At 41.2% G+C, this 18,729-nt stretch overlaps 2 protein-coding genes across 4 annotated transcripts in view; one reads left to right on the plus strand and one right to left on the minus strand.

The window, feature by feature from the left end:
- Positions 1-3,071: 3,071 nt before the first annotated feature.
- The window catches only part of SPATA6L (spermatogenesis associated 6 like), a 54,676-nt gene continuing 39,018 nt past the window's right edge, over positions 3,072-18,729 (plus strand). Inside the window, exons 1-4 of one of the 3 annotated variants that reach the window (XM_068974474.1) lie at positions 3,072-3,110; positions 8,978-9,115; positions 12,658-12,706; positions 18,124-18,165. In XM_068974474.1, coding sequence (XP_068830575.1) covers positions 3,072-3,110; positions 8,978-9,115; positions 12,658-12,706; positions 18,124-18,165 — 268 coding nt within the window. The remainder of the gene's footprint in view (positions 3,111-8,977; positions 9,116-12,657; positions 12,707-18,123; positions 18,166-18,729) is intronic. The other 2 variants (XM_068974475.1, XM_068974476.1) reach the window with 2 other exon arrangements.
- On the minus strand, positions 7,418-8,673 carry PLPP6 (phospholipid phosphatase 6). The gene has a single exon (XM_068974684.1). It carries the CDS (start codon positions 8,638-8,640, stop codon positions 7,771-7,773), a length of 870 nt encoding a protein of 289 aa, XP_068830785.1. The 5' UTR covers positions 8,641-8,673; the 3' UTR covers positions 7,418-7,770.

Consider the following 18,729-nt stretch of genomic DNA (forward strand, 5'->3'; position numbering starts at 1 on the left):
CACTGTAGTGGTGGGCCCTCCTGTTATGCATGTACTTTCAACCCTATAGACTGGCTTGACCATCTCTGTACTTAACATCTGACCAGGATCATTATTGAGCATCTACTATGTTAGGTATTTAGGATATAAACTCTTAGCCATGGAGAGCTGACAGTTCACAGAGACAAATAGTAATCAACAATCACAGGAACAAATGAAAACTGCTGTTGGTGCAGTTGCCGAAAAGAGAATACACACACACACACACACACACACACACACACACACAGTGGTTTAGTTGATAAATTGTGTCCAACTCTTGAGACCCTCTGGACTGTAGCCTGCCAGGCTCCTCTGTCCATGGGATTCTCCAGGCAAGAATACTGGAGTGGGTTGCCATTTCCTTATATATACACATACACACACAAAAAGGAAGAGCAAACTCCAAAAGATTGTGAAGGACAGGGTAGCCTAGTGTGCTGTAGTCCATGGGGTTGCAAAGAGTTGGAGACAACTTAGCAACTGAGAAACAAAAACATACATATATATATACACATACATATACATACACACATATGTATGTAATATGTGTTACATGTAATATGTGTTACATGTAATATGTGTAATATGTATTACACACACATATATATGTAACAGATTCCACCTTGTCTGGGAGAACATAAGAGAAGCTTGGGTGGGATATATAAATCTGTGTACATTTGGTAATCCATAGCTACATCGGATGATGCCACTGGTAAAGAAGACAGAGTGAGGTAAAGAAAGAACCTGCTTAGCCAGGGGGAGAAGGATGAATAGAGACAGAGGAAAAATGGCCACAGAGTTGGAGGGAAACCAGAAAGGGGCTGTGTCTTAGGAGCCAAGCAAGGAGGTTTCAGTTTTATCAAGGAGAGTTCAGCTGAGCGAGAAGAGTCCAGTTAAGGGCTAGGAAGAGCATAGAATGGGACATTGTGTTTCGGGATCAATAGATTGTTGCAAGGGCAGTGACATGGTAGGGCACGCCTTGGTTCAAGGGTGCCTCCTTCCCTTCAACTGTGTGATGTTGGACAAATGGCTGTCTGGCCTCAGATTCTGCATCTGTAAATAAGGACAATACCTCCTCCAAAAACTTATTGTGGGGGTGAATTTAATTACCGCACACAACCCTAGCATTTTGCAGGTTCTCAAGAAAGATTGATTCCTCCCTTCTATTATGTCTAGCCATGTATGTATTTAATATTCAGGTTTTGTTTGTCAGTCTCTTTGCTCTCTTAGCACTGGTGTTGATGATGTACTTGTGAGGGTCAGGGCAGGTCCTGTCCCTTTGTATAAGTGCATTAGTGAGGGTGCTAGCGAGCTGTTGTGAGCTGACAAATCAGTGTTCTAGATACTGTGAGTGCCCACTGGTGTGCCTCTCCGTATGCAGACAGACAGATCACTGAGGACTGGGTACGGACACAATACATCTTCTTTCAGCATCATGAGCTTTTCCCTAGGGAAAGGCAGTCTGGTTACCAAAATGAATACTGAATTCTTGTCTGAGGTTATCTTCATACACTCAAATTTCTACTATTTGTATAAATCTCTAATGTAAAATATTAGTAATAAATGACTAATTCCAATACATTTTGTTGTTTGCTTTTTAGAGAGAGTATTGACCCTCCCAGATTTTTTTTTTTTTTTTTGATTGAGTAGAGGCGGCCACTCCCTCCTCTTTTCCTTCTTTTTTGTCTTAAATACAATGAATAGGAAAAAAATGCTTTTTTCTCTTCTGGTTAAGAACTTTGCTTTGCCTTCTACCTCTGATGGTTTTTACAGTGTAACCCTGGCTTTGGCAACTATGGTAACTACTGATTGGGAGATAATGTAATTCAGTGCTTGCTTTAAGTTAACTAAACCTCAGCAGAAAGACTGAAAAATATTTCTATTGTGACTAAAACAGGATACCTAACTTTTAAACTTCTCTAAGAATTGTCCTTGCATTTTCAGTTAACATGGGTTTCATTTCTTATTGACAGTGGGTGGCCATGTTTTCTGAACCAAACATGAGGAGGTAACGTTTCATAAACAAGAGAGTACCTCTGCTGTGCTGTATGCTGTGCTTAGTTGTGTTAGACTCTTTGCGACCCCATGAACTGTAGCCCACCAGGCTCCTCTGTCCGTGGGATTCTCTAGGCAAGAATATTGGAGTGGGTTTCTATTTCCTTTGCCAGGGGATAGTTCTAAACCTAGGGATCGAACCGGTGTCTCTTGCCTCTCTGGCATTGCAGGTAGATTCTTTACCATTGAGCCACAAGGGAAGCTCCATCTATATTAATTGGAATTGTTACAGAATTTCCAGGGCTTGGGGGTCATGCTGCTGCTGCTGCTTCTAAGTCGCTTCAGTCGTGTCCGACTCTGTGCGACCCCATAGACGTCAGCCTACCAGGCTCCCCCGTCCCTGGGATTCTCCAGGCAAGAATACTGGAATGGGTTGCCATTTCCTTCTCCAATGCATGCAAGTAAAAAGTGAAAGTGAAGACGCTCAGTCGTGTAGCTACTAAAAACAGGCAGCACTTTAAATCATAAGGGAACTATGATCACATTACACTTTTAGAATGGACACTGTAAATATTTTAACCTAGTGATTGGGGCCCTAAAGAGTTGATGAAAGAGTGGCGGAAAGGAAACTAGGACTCTTGGCATCTCTTGATCAGTCGACGGAGCAGTACACAGAACATGCCCTCCCGCCAGCGTGCAGTCTGGGAAGCTGATGTTGGGACGCGGACTTCCAAGCAGAGCGCTGGAGGCTCACGCGCCTGCGCAGGGACCTCTGGAGCATTCCAGGGTGGAAGGGTGCAAGTTTGAGTGTTCATGGCAACGCGACGCTTCTGCCTTCTGGAAGCCTTGGCTCCAGCTCCTGCCGTGTGAGACCCGTCCTGGTGGGAGGGACCTGGGCGGGGGGGCGGGGGACTGATGGGGTTACAAGGGGGTGGGGGTCTGTGGAAACCGCTGGGAACATTTGCTCCAGGGATTGAGTTAAACTGAGAAAATCGCTCCAAGGCTTAGCACGAAAGGATCTTTTCATTCCTGCCCTTTCACCCACGTAGGGAGCTATGCCTTTGGAGGTGGTGGTGGAACTTCAGATCCGGGCGGTAAGAGAGATCGACGAACGTCCCCTCTTTGCCCCAAATCACACTCTTTCCTCGGGGTTCTTTTTCCCGGTCTTTTTCACCACTCCTCGCCCCACACACATCATTAATTGAATCTCTGTCCCTAAGACTTTTTACATTGGTCTTTCTGGCTTTCTAACCTTTAGTTCGGATCAGCCTCTTTCCACTGCCCTCCCTTCCCCACTCCGAGCTAATTTCTGTCTTAGCTTTATGTGAAATTTTTCTATTCATTTAAAACAACCTTGCATTAAGTCCCAAGAACGGTTTTATTTTCTGGGATACAGATTTCTGAGAAGATTAAAAAGTCCCTCCTTTAAATAACCAGGGAAGATTTTACCTTCAAAAAGCCCCATCATGTCCTGATAATTTGCCACCTCTATAAACCAATCAAAAATTTTCTAAGCTACTTCCCCTACAGATGGTTCTGGCCTGCTAATTCCAAAAAGGAAATCAACCAATAACTGTTTAATAATTATTCACTGGAAAAAAAAATAATTATCCACTGAATCCTGCTTAAGTGAGGTACTCTGGCAGAGTGACTTCATTTTTCGTCTTTGGGGCCAGTCATTCCTTATCTCCTTATTATCATTCCTTACTATCAAATAAGTCATTCCTTATTATCAAATTGCCAACATCCATTGGGTCATAGAAAAAGCAAGCGAGTTCCAGAAAAGCATCTACTGCTTTATTGATTACACCAAAGCCTTTATGTAGATCACAACAAACAGTGGAAAATTCTTCAAGAGGTGGAAATACCAGACCACCTGACCTGCCTCCTGAGAAATTTGTATACAGGTCAAGAAGCAACAGTTAGAACCAGACATGGAACAACAGATTGGTTCCAAATTGGGAAAGGAGTACGTCAAGACTGTATATTGTCACCCTGCTTATTTAACTTATATGCAGAGTCCATCATGCGAAATGCCGGGCTAGATGAAACACAAGCTGGAATCAAGATTGCTGGGAGAAATATCAATAACCTCAGATATGCAGATGACACCATCATTATGGCAGAAAGTTAAGAGGAACTAAAGAGCCTCTTGATGAAAGTGACAGAGGAGAGTGAAAAACTTGGCTTAAAACTCAACATTCAAAAAACTATGATCATGGCATCCATCCCATCATTCCATGGCAAATAGATGGAGAAACAATGGAAACAGTGTCAGACTTTCTTTTCTTGGGCTTCAAAATCACTGCAGATGGTGACTGCAGCTATGAAATTAAAAGATGCTTGCTCCTTGGAAGAAAAGCTATGGGCAACCTAGACAGCATATTAAAAAGCAGAGACATTACTTTGCTGATTAAGGTCCATATAGTCAAAGCTATGGTTTTTCTAGTAGTCATGTGTGGATGTGAGAGTTGGACTATAAAGAAAGCTGAGCACCAAAGAATTGATGCTTTTGAACTGTGGTGTTGGAGAAGACTCTTCAGAGTCCCTTGGACTACAAGGAGATCCCACCAGTCCATCCTAAAGGAGATCAGTTCTGAATATTCATTAGAAGGACTGATGCTGAAGCTGAAACTCCAAAACTTTGGCCACCTGATGCGAAGAACTGACTCATCAGAAAAGACCTTGATGCTGGGAAAGATTGAAAGCAGGAGAAGGGTATGACAGAGGATGAGATGGTTAGATGGCATTACCAACTCGATGGACATGAGTCTGAGCAGGCTCCGGGAGTTGGTGATGGACAGGGAAGCCTGGCATGCTGGGTTGAAAAGAGTCAGATACGACTGAGCTTCTGAACTGATTCCTTATTTCAGCTTCCATTTTCTAATCCTGTAGTTGGTGACAGACTGTCATGTGGCTTTCCCTGAAAGCTATAAGGGACTATTCTACTAGATATGATTATAAGCCCAAGATCAACAGTTTACAACCATGGAAAATCTGGTTCAGTTCAGTTCAGTTGCTCATTTGTGTCCGACTCTTTGCAACCCCCTGAACCACAGCATGCCGGGCCTCCCTGTCCATCACCAACTCCTGGAGTCCACCCAAACCCATGTCCATTGAGTTGGTGATGCCATCCAACCATCTCATCCTCTGTCATCCCCTTCTCCTCCTGCCCTCAATCTTTCCCAGCATCAGAGTCTTTTTCCAGTGAGTCAGCTCTTCGCATCATGTGGCCAAAGTATTGGAGTTTCAGCTTCAAAATCAGTCCTACCAATGAACACCCAGGACTGATCTCCATATAAGTGACAAGTGCTGTGATTTCCTCTTATGTGCCGCTCTGAAACAAAGATGGAAATTTCCTGGATTTGACCCACTTTGCTGACAGCAAATAGGACTGACTATATCAAGTGTGCTGTATCAGTTGTGAACTCTCACAATTGTTCAGTAAGATGAAGGAATTCATGAGAAGCTAAGTGGTAAATCAGTCTTGCTCCTCATCAAGGCAAAAAAACTAAGTTTTCATCTCACATCATTCAACATTACTGGTTAATTTTATTTTGACTTTTAAAAGGAATTCATCAGTGTACAATTAATTAACAGTAGAATCAGTTTGTGTTTTTTTTACTCTACAGTACTTAGTATACTACCCCCCCCCAAAAAAAAAAAATCAGATGAATTGATCTGTGCTTTAAAAACCAGCAAACTCGGGCCCTGGCAATCAAGATAGGGAATTACAAAAAAATAATCAGGAATAAGGTGAGCCTAACTTTGACCTCCCATTATTCAGACCTGTGGATCCTGCAAATATTTCCCAAATATCTGGGCTGAAGATTGCTGCAGTTAAAGTATCTCTGTTAAGGCTAAAAATAAAGGAAACCACCTAGAGTGTCACAGTTTGGCTGATTCAAGAAGTGAAGAGGTAGTCTGTGTTCAGGATGTTGTGAGAATACAAATAATTTCTATATTGAAGAGTAGCTATTCCTTTTTCAGTGTTCTTCAAACACTGGAAAATTCACACTTCCACCCAGTCAGAACCTACTTGTCACAGCCATTCTCCAGATTCCTATATGTATATGATAGATCAAATGCCATCATCCTATTTTTAAAGACATCAATTCCATAGGTAATTTAAAGGTTCATATTTTCAGGCATAGCAGCATTTAAAGCACACACCCTTGTCAGTCTTTCCCAGTCAAGGAGTAATAAGTAGAGTCCACCCTGTGTTTGGTGGTCTTTGGTCTTGTGAATTAGGGAGGCACCATGGATAACTACTTTAATTGTGAGAGTCAATATAAACAGAAAATCTTGGAGTTATACTTTATGCCTGGTATAGCAGTATGCTCCGCTTGATGAATTTCAAGTTAAATACTGTTACCTAAAGTGTGCTTATATAGAGAAATGGAATTCCACATGAAAAGCTTTAATATACAGGGTCATCCTTGTGGTATATATTTGAAAGGTTATGCTCTTACATTGCAAATAAGTTATTTCTCCACTTTATTACCTCAATAAGAAGCATTATTCTTTATTCAGTAGAGATGGTAGGCAGCAGGGCCCATCTCCTTCCATGTTGGTCCACTGATAAAGTATGTGGTGATCCTGCCTCCAAGACTCAGTTCCTCGGACCTCCTCAGTGACTTCGCTTTTCTGTCCTGTCATGTCATGCTATTTGCTGTCAACAGAATTAAGCCTGAGGCAGTAAGCCCATCTTTACTTTCTATAAGCACTGTTGATATGCCCACTTTTAAGTGTTTCTGCAGGTAAGTTCTTGGCTCGTTCTCTGAATGCAGAAGGATAATATTAGGGTAGTGGGAAATACCTATTTAAAGATCTTTGAGGAGGTACAGGAAAAGGAGAGAAATATATGTACTGTAATCTCTCTTTTCCACTACTCAATCTGTGAAGATGGAAGAGACAAAACTAAAAAAGCGTGCTAAGACAATCAGGATTAAGAAGAACTCTCCCCACCTATAGTAACATATTGTCAGAGAATACATTAGAAAAACCTATGTCACAGGCTCTTAAAATCTACCTCTGCTTCCCATGTGGCGCAGTGGTAAAGAATCCGCCTATCCATGCAGCAGACGCAGGAGACTCAGGTTCGACCCCTGGGTCAGGAAGATCCCCTGGAGTAGGAAAAGGCAACCCACTCCAGTATTCTTGCCTGGAGAATCTCATGGACCGCGGAGCCTGGTGAGCTACAGCCCATGGGATCACAAAGAGTCAGACTCAGCTGAGTGATTAATGCTATGTCATAGACTCTTAAAATACTGTTTAAAATCTACCTCAGGAAAAGGATAAGGATGTGGCTCATTTCCATGTATATATTTACAGAATGAAGTTTCTTTCCTTTTTTCAAAGTTCAATTTACAGGTGATATCTTGACTTACAGTATTACAAAATTTTCTGATGTCAACTTTTAAGAAGCAGCAACATTATAATCACTCCAACTTGGTTTCTTTAAAGTTTTCCTGGAGCGATAAAGAGTTATTTAATAAGTATATAATAGAGGGATTTTTTTTTTTTTTTTTTGCTTTCTGTAATATGGCTGTGATCAGTAATGGTCAGCACTGTGCTGTAGCCTAGCAACCCATTGCCATTGCCTTCTCCCATTAAGATGATAGGACACTTGAAATCCCAAAAGGAAACCTGAAATGTCCTTAGAGGGGCAGGCATGATGGCTGCTGGTTTATGTCAGTATCATCACGGGTGGAAACCTTCAGATGTCCTGGTGCCACAGAGAAAGAGATGGTGTCACGGTTGGTTCCACAGTACAAAGAGGACTGGAGCAGTGTGCGGTGAAAGCCAGCAATAGTCCACGATGCTGTACTGCATGTAGCCCAGAAAAAAGCCAAAAGCCACGTCGGTGACATTGTGCCGCCCCAGCATGACCCTGGAGAGACCCAAGATGAAGGCCCAGAGCACCACCAGCACCCTCAGTGGAATGGCCAGCACCAGGTGGTTCAGGATGAAGCGCGACACAAGGGCGGCCCTGGTGGTATGGCCTGAAGGGAAGGAGTACTTGTCCACCGAAACAGTGAAAAACATGTCCATCTGGTTGTGGGCCGGGCGGCGCCTGCGGACCAGCCCCTTGATCAGGGACACCAGTAGCAGGTCCAACAGCAGGGCGAAGAGCAGGTTCATCAGCACCTCGCGCCCGGCCCAACTGTCGCTCCTGGACAGGCAGTAGAGGGTGCCAAGCAGCCAGGGGATGCCGTGTCCCGAGATCTCCAGCAATTTCATAAGGGGCCTCATGCTGCCCCAGGACGAGCTCTCCCCTGCGCACACCCCCAGCTTCTTGGACAGCCACAGGTCGATGGCCAGTAGGGAGCGCAGGGCGATGCCCAGGAAGGACGGGTTCAGATCTATGCGGTCCTCCTCGGGCAGCTGGGGCGGGAGCGTCTGAGAGGAGCCCGCCCCAGCCAAGGGGAACGAACCGCGGCGGTGCACTGGGCTCTCAGACGCGCGGAGACGGGCGCTGATGGGGTCGGCGCCCGGCACGCGGCTGCTGAGCAGGGACTGGAACTCGAACCTGCTGCCGCCGCCATGGGCCGGACTGCCGCTGCTGCTGGGGTCGCAGGTGCCCAGCGGGCGTCCCTCGGCGTTCCTTCGTGGGCTCTGCATCGCGGCGAGAGGCCCGCACCACAGCACCTGGCCGGCCTAAGAAGAAGCTTCCCAGCCTTGCAGCCTCTTCCGCTTCCGCACTGCCATCCTGGAGGGGCGGGGAGAGGACCAGGGAGAGAACGATTGTGACACCTGGCGGGGACGTGGGAGGAAAGCGGAATTTCCAGTTTGCGCAAGGGGAGGAGAGGGGAGGGTGGTGCTATGAGAGAAGGTGAGAGTTGGCGGTGGGGGGGAGGTGTGGGGGGGGGATTTGATATTGTGGGAGGTTAGGGAAAATAGAGCCTTTACAAAACAAAACAAATCCCTTTTCTGTTTTTTTGTTGTTTTTTTTTTAAAGATTTCTTGCCCAGGGGTGTTCCTTCCTGACAAGCATGATGTGTTCCTTGGAGTTTACCTCCTGAATCAGTACCTGGAGACAGACTGCTTTCCCTCTATGTTCCCTATTATGATTCAGCGAAGCATGAGGTTTGAAAAGGTGATCTTGACGTTCTCATTGCTAAATAGAGAAATTCAAATTCTGTTGTTTGAAGATCATTTACTGGTTTTTATAAAGAACACAGCTTTTATAAAGTTATTTTGTAAATTTTGTTTTAAAAAATTACATGAAGGCATCTCAGCACAGTGCAGAACCATAGTTGGAGGACTTGTTTTGAATCCCAGATCTGAGCCAAGTTCTGTCAAACTAGTGCTAAGTACCCTGGTGGTTGTTTTCTATTCTTGGAACTCCCATGGCATTTTCTAACTGGAGCAGAGAGCATTTTCTGAATGTTTTTGGAGATGTTAGAGGCAACTGAGATACATTTCTTACAGAGATTATCAGTAAACTAGCAGGCCTCAAAAACAAACTTTTTAGGCCCAGAAAATACCCCAAACTAACCAAATTAGTTAAACCCTGTATCTGAAATCCTGTAACAAAACAAGAAGGCTCTTTACATTTTCTGAGTTTCCTTGGGTCATATCTGGTTTATTTAGCTACAGTGATAAAGACTAGATTCCATTCCAGTGAATGTCAAATATATAAATAGCCAAATGTTACTAACCCGCTTCCCACTTTCATGAAATATTAATTTTGTTACCATCCAATCACTGACAATCTCTTAAGGTTTTTCTTTGGAATTTAGAGATTGAATCAGTTTTAACCTTGATAAGTCTATGATTTTGTCCCAAACGGTATCACTGAGGTGCTTCTTTGGGGAAGAGTGTGAATGTGGGAAGGCTCCAGGATAGGGCCTATCACTTTAAAAGGTCTGGTTGGTGGTGCCCAGAAAATGATATCTATGTTTCAAACTGAGAGTAGGAAAGGAGGGAGTTCCTTGACAGTCCAGTGGTTAGGTTTCTACTGCAGGAGGCCCAAGTTCAATCCCTAGTCAGGGAACTAAGATCCCCCAAGTTGTGTGGCACAGCCAGAAAAACAACAACAACAGAGAAGATGACTATTGATGTTTTTGAAAGGTTTAGGGCTGTATGTAATATTTTTATAAATCACAGTCTGTTAATTTAAATAGAGTCTTCCTAACTGGCTGGATAAGAAAGGAATAAATGGATATTATCTTAGAATATACCATCAGTACACAAAGGAATCTACTGCTGTTTTGATATTCGTCATGGTAAAAAGTGGGTGGAGAAAATTCAGTGTATTTTTTCCTCCAAGAATTTCCTTATTAGTTTTATCAACTTTAAATGTGCTTATTTAGAAGACTTTAAAAATATTTTTATAAGAAACTCGGGAATGTAAAATTGTAAAAGCTGTAAATCAATCTGTAAATGATCTTGGAGGTCATCCAGTCCCACCTCCCTGACTTGCAAAAGAGGAGAGTGAGTCTCAGAGTCACTGTAGGTGCCATTACTGATGTCACAAAACTGTGTATTTGAGATTACTAGTAAAAAATATTATGGCCCATTTTTCATTTTATAAGGTGCAATTACATAAGATGCTTAATTTTTTTAAAAACTTTTTATTTTTTATTGGGGTATAGCCAATTAACAATATTGTGATAGTTTTAGGTGAACAGTGAAGGAACTCAGCCCATGTACATGTATCCATATTCCCCCAAACTGTCCTCCCATCCAGGCTGCTTCAACATTGAGAAGAGTTCCATGTGCTAGGTTATCCTTGTTGGTTATCCATAAATGCTTTATTTTAAAATTTGAAAAATTACCCTCTTATGTGAGCTCTTTGGGTTCATATTCAGACTTTCTACTAGTTGACTCCAGCTTTCTTGTATCTGTTCTGTTCTTTAGCTGCAAATACTTGGCAGCGAGTAATGAAAACATTGGACCTTCTGAGTAATTCAGAATTCAGTGTTCTAAAGCAGCCAGGTAAATAAGAAATTATTCATAAAGAATGTAAGAGCCATTGTGTTTAAGCAGCTCATGTTGATCATTTATTTCCCATAGTCATCCTTGAATAATTCTTAGACATCAATGAAGAGAAGGGATGAAATATTTCTGAAACAATTTTGGAAAAAATCACAGCTCACCCACATTTACTTGTTATATCCAAGTCAGTGAGACAAAAATGGATTACAGGGGACAGCTTCTACTTTTGTCATTAAAGCAGACCTGGTTTTGGATCAAGAGCAGATTTAAATCATGCTTAAAGTTAAGCACCATTTAAATCAGAAATTTGATACCTGAAATCAAAGTCTACTGAAAACTTTTTTTTTTAAAACAAGGTTCTAAAGTTCAGAAAGAGGGGCATGGTATGCTTTTATTTCAGTCCTAGGCCCTTTTATATGAAGGACAGAATGAACATATTTGGCTATGTCTGGACAGGTATCTGGTCCCCTTCACTTCCTGGGAAATAGATGTGGAAACAGTGGAAACAGTGTCAGACTTTATTTTGGGGGGCTCCAAAATCACTGCAGATGGTGATTACAGTCATGAAATTAAAAGATGCTTACTCCTTGGAAGAAAAGTTATGACCAACCTAGATAGCATATTGAAAAGCAGAGACATTACTTTGCCAATAAAGGTCCATCTAGTCAAGGCTATGGTTTTTCCAGTAGTCATGCATGGATGCGAGAGTTGGACTGTGAAGAAAGCTGAGCGCCGAAGAATTGATGCTTTTGAACTGTGGTGTTGGAGAAGACTCTTGAGAGTCCCTTGGACTGCAAGGAGATCCAACCAGTCCATTCTAAAGGAGATCAGTCCTGGGTGTTCTTTGGAAGGAACGATGCTAAAGCTGAAGCTGCAGTACTTTGGCCACCTCATGTGAAGAGTTGACTCATTGGAAAAGACTCTGATGCTGGGAGGGATTGGGGGCAGGAGGAGAAGGAGACGACAGAGGATGAAATGGCTGGATGGCATCACTGACTCGATGGATATGAGTCTGAGTGAACTCCGGGAGTTGGTGATGGATAGGGAGGCCTGGCGTGCTGCGATTCATGGGGTCGCAAAGAGTCTGACACGACTGAGCGACTGAACTGAACTGAACTGAGAACAGGTATCACAGTGTTTTTCTTGTGGTTCCTGATATACCTAAAACTCATGAGGCTCTCTCTCTTTTGTTATTTTTGGATTCTGTGGGAGTCTACCTATGAGTATTTAGCTTTTCTTTTGTGTTACACATAGAATTTTTATGTATGTTCTTTTTTAGCACAACCAGTTGTTTGGGAAGAGAAGTCATTCATTCAGTTAACATATAGTGAATATCTGTTGTATTCAGGATGTTTTTCTAGGTACTCAAACACGACTGTTCGAGGTTGATATCAGATGTGCTTTTAGGAACAGACTGTGGGGCCAGGTCAAGTGGATGACATTTTGAACATGTGGTAGTTTCAGCCAACTCAAATTTTCCTTGTTCTTTGTATTGTGTTAATTCTTACTCATTTCCTCTGTAGTCACTTGTTGAACTTTTAACCACATAGTTATTGAAGGCACTCCTTTTAAATCCTAAAGTGTTATATGACTGGATTTGACGTGTGTTAATAATTTGGAAGAAAATGATCTAAATTATATATAAGTATATATTAATAAAACTTGGAAGATTTATTTCCCCCATTTTTTCCCCTATAGGTATTTGAAAATGCAATAGATCCTGGAGCTGTAGCAGACATTTTAGAAAGTAGGTACTCCCCTCTGCACCCCCCGCCCCTAAAGAAAGAGACTATTGTGTATATGTAATTCGTAGATATAAAATTCTGCTATATTCTAAGTGATGATACTTCCATATTTAACCCATATTTATGTTCATGATAGTCTGTAAAATTTGAATCATATTAATTGAATTGCAAACCATTTTCTAGATATAGATGGGATTTACTAGATGGTATGATTCTGTTTTTTATTTTATTGCAATTAAATGATTTTTATATCAACAGAGTTATGTAACCATCACCATAATCAATTTTATAACATTTTCATCACCACAGAAAGAAGCCATATACCCATTCTTCCTCATCCCTTCCGGCCCTAGACAACTACTAACTAAACTATATGCCTCTATAGATTTGCTTATTCTGGATATTTTTCATATAAATGGAATCATATAATATGCGGTCATTTGTAACTGGCTTCTTTAACTTAGCATACTGTTTCTAAGATTCTTCCTGCTACAACATGTGTCAATATTTGACTTCTTTTTATATCTTCATAGATCAGGGATCAAACATGTGTCTCCTGCATTGGCAGGTGGATTCTTTACTACTGTGCCACCAGGGAAGCACTAACTCAAAGATCTTTGTTTTTTTCTAAGAGTTTTATCATTTTAGCTCTTACATTTAGGTCTATAGTACATATTGAGTTGATTTTTGTAAGTGGCAAGTTCTTTGGAAGGAATGATGCTAAAGCTGAAACTCCAGTACTTTGGTCACCTCATGCGAAGAGTTGACTCACTGGAAAAGACTCTGATGCTGGGAGGGATTGGGGGCAGGAGGAGGAGATGACAGAGGATGAGATGGCTGGATGGCATCACCGACTCGATGGACATGAGTTTGGGTGAACTCTGGGAGTTGGTGATGGACAGGGAGGCCTGGCGTGCTGCAATTCATGGGGTCGCAAAGAGTCAGACACGACTGAGCGACTGAACTGAACTAAAGGGTCCAACTTCAGTCTTTCCCATCTGGATATCCAGTTGTCTTCACACCATTATTACTAAGAGTAGTTTTTCCCCATTGAATAGTCTTGACACTCCTGTTGAAAATCAACTGACTGTAAGTGTGAGGGTTTTTTTTGGAGGGTCTCAATTCTATTTCATTGATTCATGTGTCTGTCATTATGCTGGTGCCACACTATTTTGTTTATTATAGCTTTATGGTTAGTTTTAAAACCAGGAAGTTCTTTTTCAAGATTGTTTTTCCTATTTGGGTTCCCTTAGTTTGCCATATGAACTTTAGGATCAGCTTGTCAGTTTGCAAAGAAGCCAACTAGGAATTTGATAGGCATTGATAGACTGCATTGAACCTGTCGATCATCTTGGAGAATATTGGCATCTTAACAATATTAAGTCTTCCAATTCATGGCATGGCTTGTGGTGATAATTAATTGAATATAAGCAATTTAGAAACTGAGATAGATGAAGTGCAACACATTACCTTCGAGGTGATGGTTGAAAAGAATATGATCTTCCCTCCTGTTTGGAAAACTAAAAATTATGGGCTGTCTTGGCTTTTAATTTTCTTAGCATTTAAAATTTTGTTCTTATATATTCATGTTTTTCATAAGTCTACAAAGGAAGAATTTTACTTTTATGGTATGTATATTTCAGCTTTTTTGAGATGTAACTGATATACAACATTGTGTAAGTTTAAGGTGTACAAAATGTGGATTTGATACTCAGGTATTTTGCAAAATGATTACTACAGTAGTGTTAGGTTATACCTCTATCACATCACATAATTACCATTTTTTTTTTTGTGGTGAGAACATTTAAGATCTACTCTCAGTAACTTTCAGGTATATAATACAGTATTATTAACTATAATCACCATTATTGTCTATATTAAAATGTTTTCACTTCTAATATTTTGTGGGAATTATTTTTACTGATTTTTATTGTTATACCATTTGTATTTTAAATTACTTTTAATATTTTAATTTTATTCTTATCCTTGGGAGAAGGCAGTGGCACCCCATTCCAGTACTCTTGCCTGGAAAATCCCATGGACAGAGGAACCTGGTAGGCTGCAGTCAATGGGGTCACTAAGAGTCGAACACGACTGAGCGACTTCACTGTTCACTTTTATGCATTGGAGAAGGAAATGGCAACCCACTCCTGTGTTCTTACCTGGAGAATCCCAGGGACGGGGGAGCCTGATGGGCTGCCGTCTATGAGGTCGCACAGGGTCGGACACGACTGAAGCGACTCAGCAGCAGTAACAGCAGTAGCAGCATTCTTATCCTTATAGACCTTATCTTTATAAGATATATCCTTGTTGTTGTTCAGTTGCCAAGTCATGTCTGACTCTTCGCAACTCAATGGACCAGAGCAAGCCAGGCCTCCCTGTCCATCACTGGAGTTTGTCCAAGTTCATGTTCATTGAATTGGTGATGCCATCTAACCATCTCATCCTCTGTTGCTGTCTTCTCCATCTGCCTTCAATCTTTCCAGCATCAGTGTCTTTTCCAGTGAGTCAGTTGTTGGCATCAGGTGGCCAAAGTATTGGAGCTTCAGCATCAGTCCTTCCAATGAGTATTTAGGGTTGATTTCCTTTAGGATGGACTTGTTTGATCTCCTTGCAGTCCAAGGGACTCTCAAGAGTCTTCTCTAGCACCACAATTTGAAAGCATCAATTCTTTGGCGCTCTGCCTTCTTTATGGTCTGCCTCTCACATCTGTACATGACTACTAGAAAGACCATAACTTTGAATGTATGGACCTTTGTTGGAAAAATGATGTCTTTGCTTTTTAATATACTATCTAGGTTTGTCATATGTTCCTTCCAAGAACCAAGCGTCTTCCAATTTCATGGCTATAGTCACCATCTGCAGTGATTTTGGGCCCAAGAAGAGGAAATCTCTCACTGCTTCTACCTTTTCCCGTTCTGTTTGCCATGAAGCAATAGGACTGGATGCCATGGTCTTAGTTTTTTTAATATTGAATTTTAAGGGAGCCTTTTCACACTCCTCTTTCACCCTCATCAAGAGGCTCTTTAGTTCCTCTTCAGTTTCTGCCATTAGAAGTGGTATCATCTGCATTTGTTGTTGATATTTCTCTTGGCGGCAGTCTTGATTCCAGCTTGTAACTCATCCAGCCTGGCATTTTGTGTGATGTGCTCTGCATATAAGTTAAATAAACAGGGTGACAATAATAAACAGCCTTTTCATACTCCTTTCTCAATTTTGAACCAATCAGTTGTTCCGTATAAGGTTCTAACTGTTGCTTCTTGACCTGCATACAGGATTCTGAGGAGACAGTAAGATGGTCTGGTATTCCCATCTCTTCAAGAGTTTTCCACAGTTTGTTATGGTTCACACAGTCACAGGCTTTAGCGTAGTCAATGAAACAGCAGTAATTGTTTTTCTGGAATTCCCTTGCTTTCTCTATGATCCAGCAAATGTTGGCAATTTAATCTCTGGTTCCTCTGCCTTTTCTAAACCCAGCTTGTACATCTGGAAGTTCTCACTTCAAGTACTGCTGAACCTAGCTTGATGGATTTTGAGTATAACAATCAGTTCAGTTCAGTTGCTCAGTCGTGTCCGACTCTTTGCGACTCCATGAATCGCAGCATGCCACGTCTCCTTGTCCATCACCATCTCCCGGAGTTCACTCAGACTCACGTCCATCGAGTCAGTAATGCCATCCAGCCATCTCATCCTCTGTCGTCCCCTTCTCCTCCTGCTCCCAATCCCTCCCAGCATCAGGGTCTTTTCCAATGAGTCAACTCTTCACATGAGGTGTCCAAAATATTGGAGTTTTAGCTTCAGCATCATTCCCTCCAAAGAAATCCCAGGGCTGATCTCCTTCAGAAGGGACTGGTTGGATCTCCTTGCAGTCCAAGGGACTCTCAAGAGTCTTCTCCAACACCACAGTTCAAAAGCATCAATTCTTCAGTGCTCAGCTTTCTTCACAGTCCAACTCTCACATCCATACATGACCACTGGGAAAACCATAGCCTTGACTAGACGGACCTTTGTTGGCAAAGTAATGTCTCTGCTTTTCAATATGCTATCTAGGTTGGTCATAACTTTTCTTCCAAGGAGTAAGTGTCTTTTAATTTCATGGCTGCAATCACCATCTGCAGTGATTTTAGAGGCCCCCAAAATAAAGTCTGACACTGTTTCCACTGTTTCCCCATCCACTTCCCATGAAGCGATGGGATCAGATGCTGTGATCTTCGTTTTCTGAATGTTGAGCTTTAAGCCAACTTTTTCACTCTCCACTTTCACTATCATCAAGAGGCTCTTCAGTTACTCTTCACTTTCTGCCATAAGGGTGGTGTCATCTGCGTATCTGAGGTTATTGATATTTCCGTGTTAGGGAGAAATAAATTTATTGAGGGGCATTTGTACTTCATAAAATTATTGGGAAATTTGGAGTAAGAAGCTCAAGTCTGATCTTTTAAGAACCATATTTCAAGATGGAGAAGCTACTGTCACCTTCAAGTCAGTTTAGAAACTCTCTCCCTCTGATACTTTTCATGTTAACCTGAGCTACAGTTTCCTTCTGTAGTTTACCTCTGAATAAAAGTCTGGGATGGGAGTGCCTTATTGGTAGAAACTAAGTCATATGCTTGTATCCTAGCTGTGAGATACCCTGGGAAATAAAGTCTTACTTTTATTTAAACTTAACTTTGGAATATAAGGATATATAATATAAAAAAGTACTAAAATTTGGACAGGGTGTTCAAGTCTTTGGTAAGACAGATGTCTACTCCAAACACCTGATTTTATTTCATGCTTTCAAGACTCTATTTTCATCTCCGTTTTCCTAAATGTAAAGAAATGGTGACTTTGAGAAATTAAATAGTATAATCTTACTAGCATGGGAAGTGAGCACAATTGTCCAGTAGTTTGAATGTTCTTTAGTACTGCCCTTCTTGGGAACTGGGGTGAAGGTTGACCTTTTCCAGTCCTGTGGCCACTCCTGGGTTTTCCAAATTTGCTAACATATTGAGTATAGACACTCTTTCTAAATATATTTTGAACTCAGGAAAGATAAAAAATTGTTGTTTTATGTCTAATTTATATAGTCATTTAGCATACTCTTTTAAGCAAGGTAAGTTTTATAGGTTGATGGATAACAGTATTTTGAATTTTTTTATTTAAAAATATATTGTTATTTTGGTGATTTATGAATACATTTTTGAGAGAGAAAATGTCATGTTTTGTCAATACTTTTCAGGGGACAAAATCTATTTTTATAACTAAGTTTTTCTCACCACATGTCCCAATATATTGGGTCTAGAAATACCTGATTCGTTGGTGGTATGCCACTTATTAATTTTAGTAATGTAAATAGGGTGTTATGGCAGTTTTACACTTGTCATTAATGAAAAACTCTGACAATATTCTGAAGTATTAAAATCTAATTTTTTCTTTTTAGGCTTTCTAACCAGATTTGAGTTAATACAGCTAGTGTCTCCAGGTAATGTGCCAATAAATGAATTTCTAAATTAGTTTTGTTGTTGTTTTTGCCATTGAGTCGCTAAGTCATGTCCAACTATGGATTATAGCACACCAGGCTCTTCTCTCCTCCACTGTCTCCCAAAGTTTGCTCAGATTCATACCCACTGAATTAGTGATGCTATCTAACAATTTTAAAAGGATTTTGGCATGACACAATTGTGACTTGCATTTAAAAGTTGTACTTTCTGTAACACATGCTCCCTCTCCCCACCTGGTCTATTGAATTTTCCCCACTTTCAGAAGAGTAACTTTATGGCTTTGATATAGTAGTAAGCATAACTTGAACTGGTTCTTTGACTTTCCACTTTTTCACAGTTTTATGTAATAATCATCAAATAATTTTTTTAGTCCCGACTCAGCTTCTTTCAAGTATTTGCTTTTGATAGTGTTGTAATTTGTGGAGTGAGTGTGTGTGTGTATGTGTGTCTGAGTTTAGCCCAAAGCCATCTTCTCTGTTGATGCTAGAACAGGGTTGACAAAGTACAGCCCCCAGGCCAAATCCAGCTGTGGTCTGTTTTTGTAT

Source organism: Capricornis sumatraensis, chromosome 6 (genome assembly GCF_032405125.1).
Source record: "Capricornis sumatraensis isolate serow.1 chromosome 6, serow.2, whole genome shotgun sequence".
In the NCBI taxonomy this organism is placed as follows: Eukaryota; Metazoa; Chordata; class Mammalia; order Artiodactyla; family Bovidae; genus Capricornis; species Capricornis sumatraensis.

Bases quoted from the DNA above. Each gene is read 5' to 3' on its own strand.
- PLPP6 (XM_068974684.1), bottom strand. From the start codon at position 8,640: ATGCAGAGCCCACGAAGGAACGCCGAGGGACGCCCGCTGGGCACCTGC.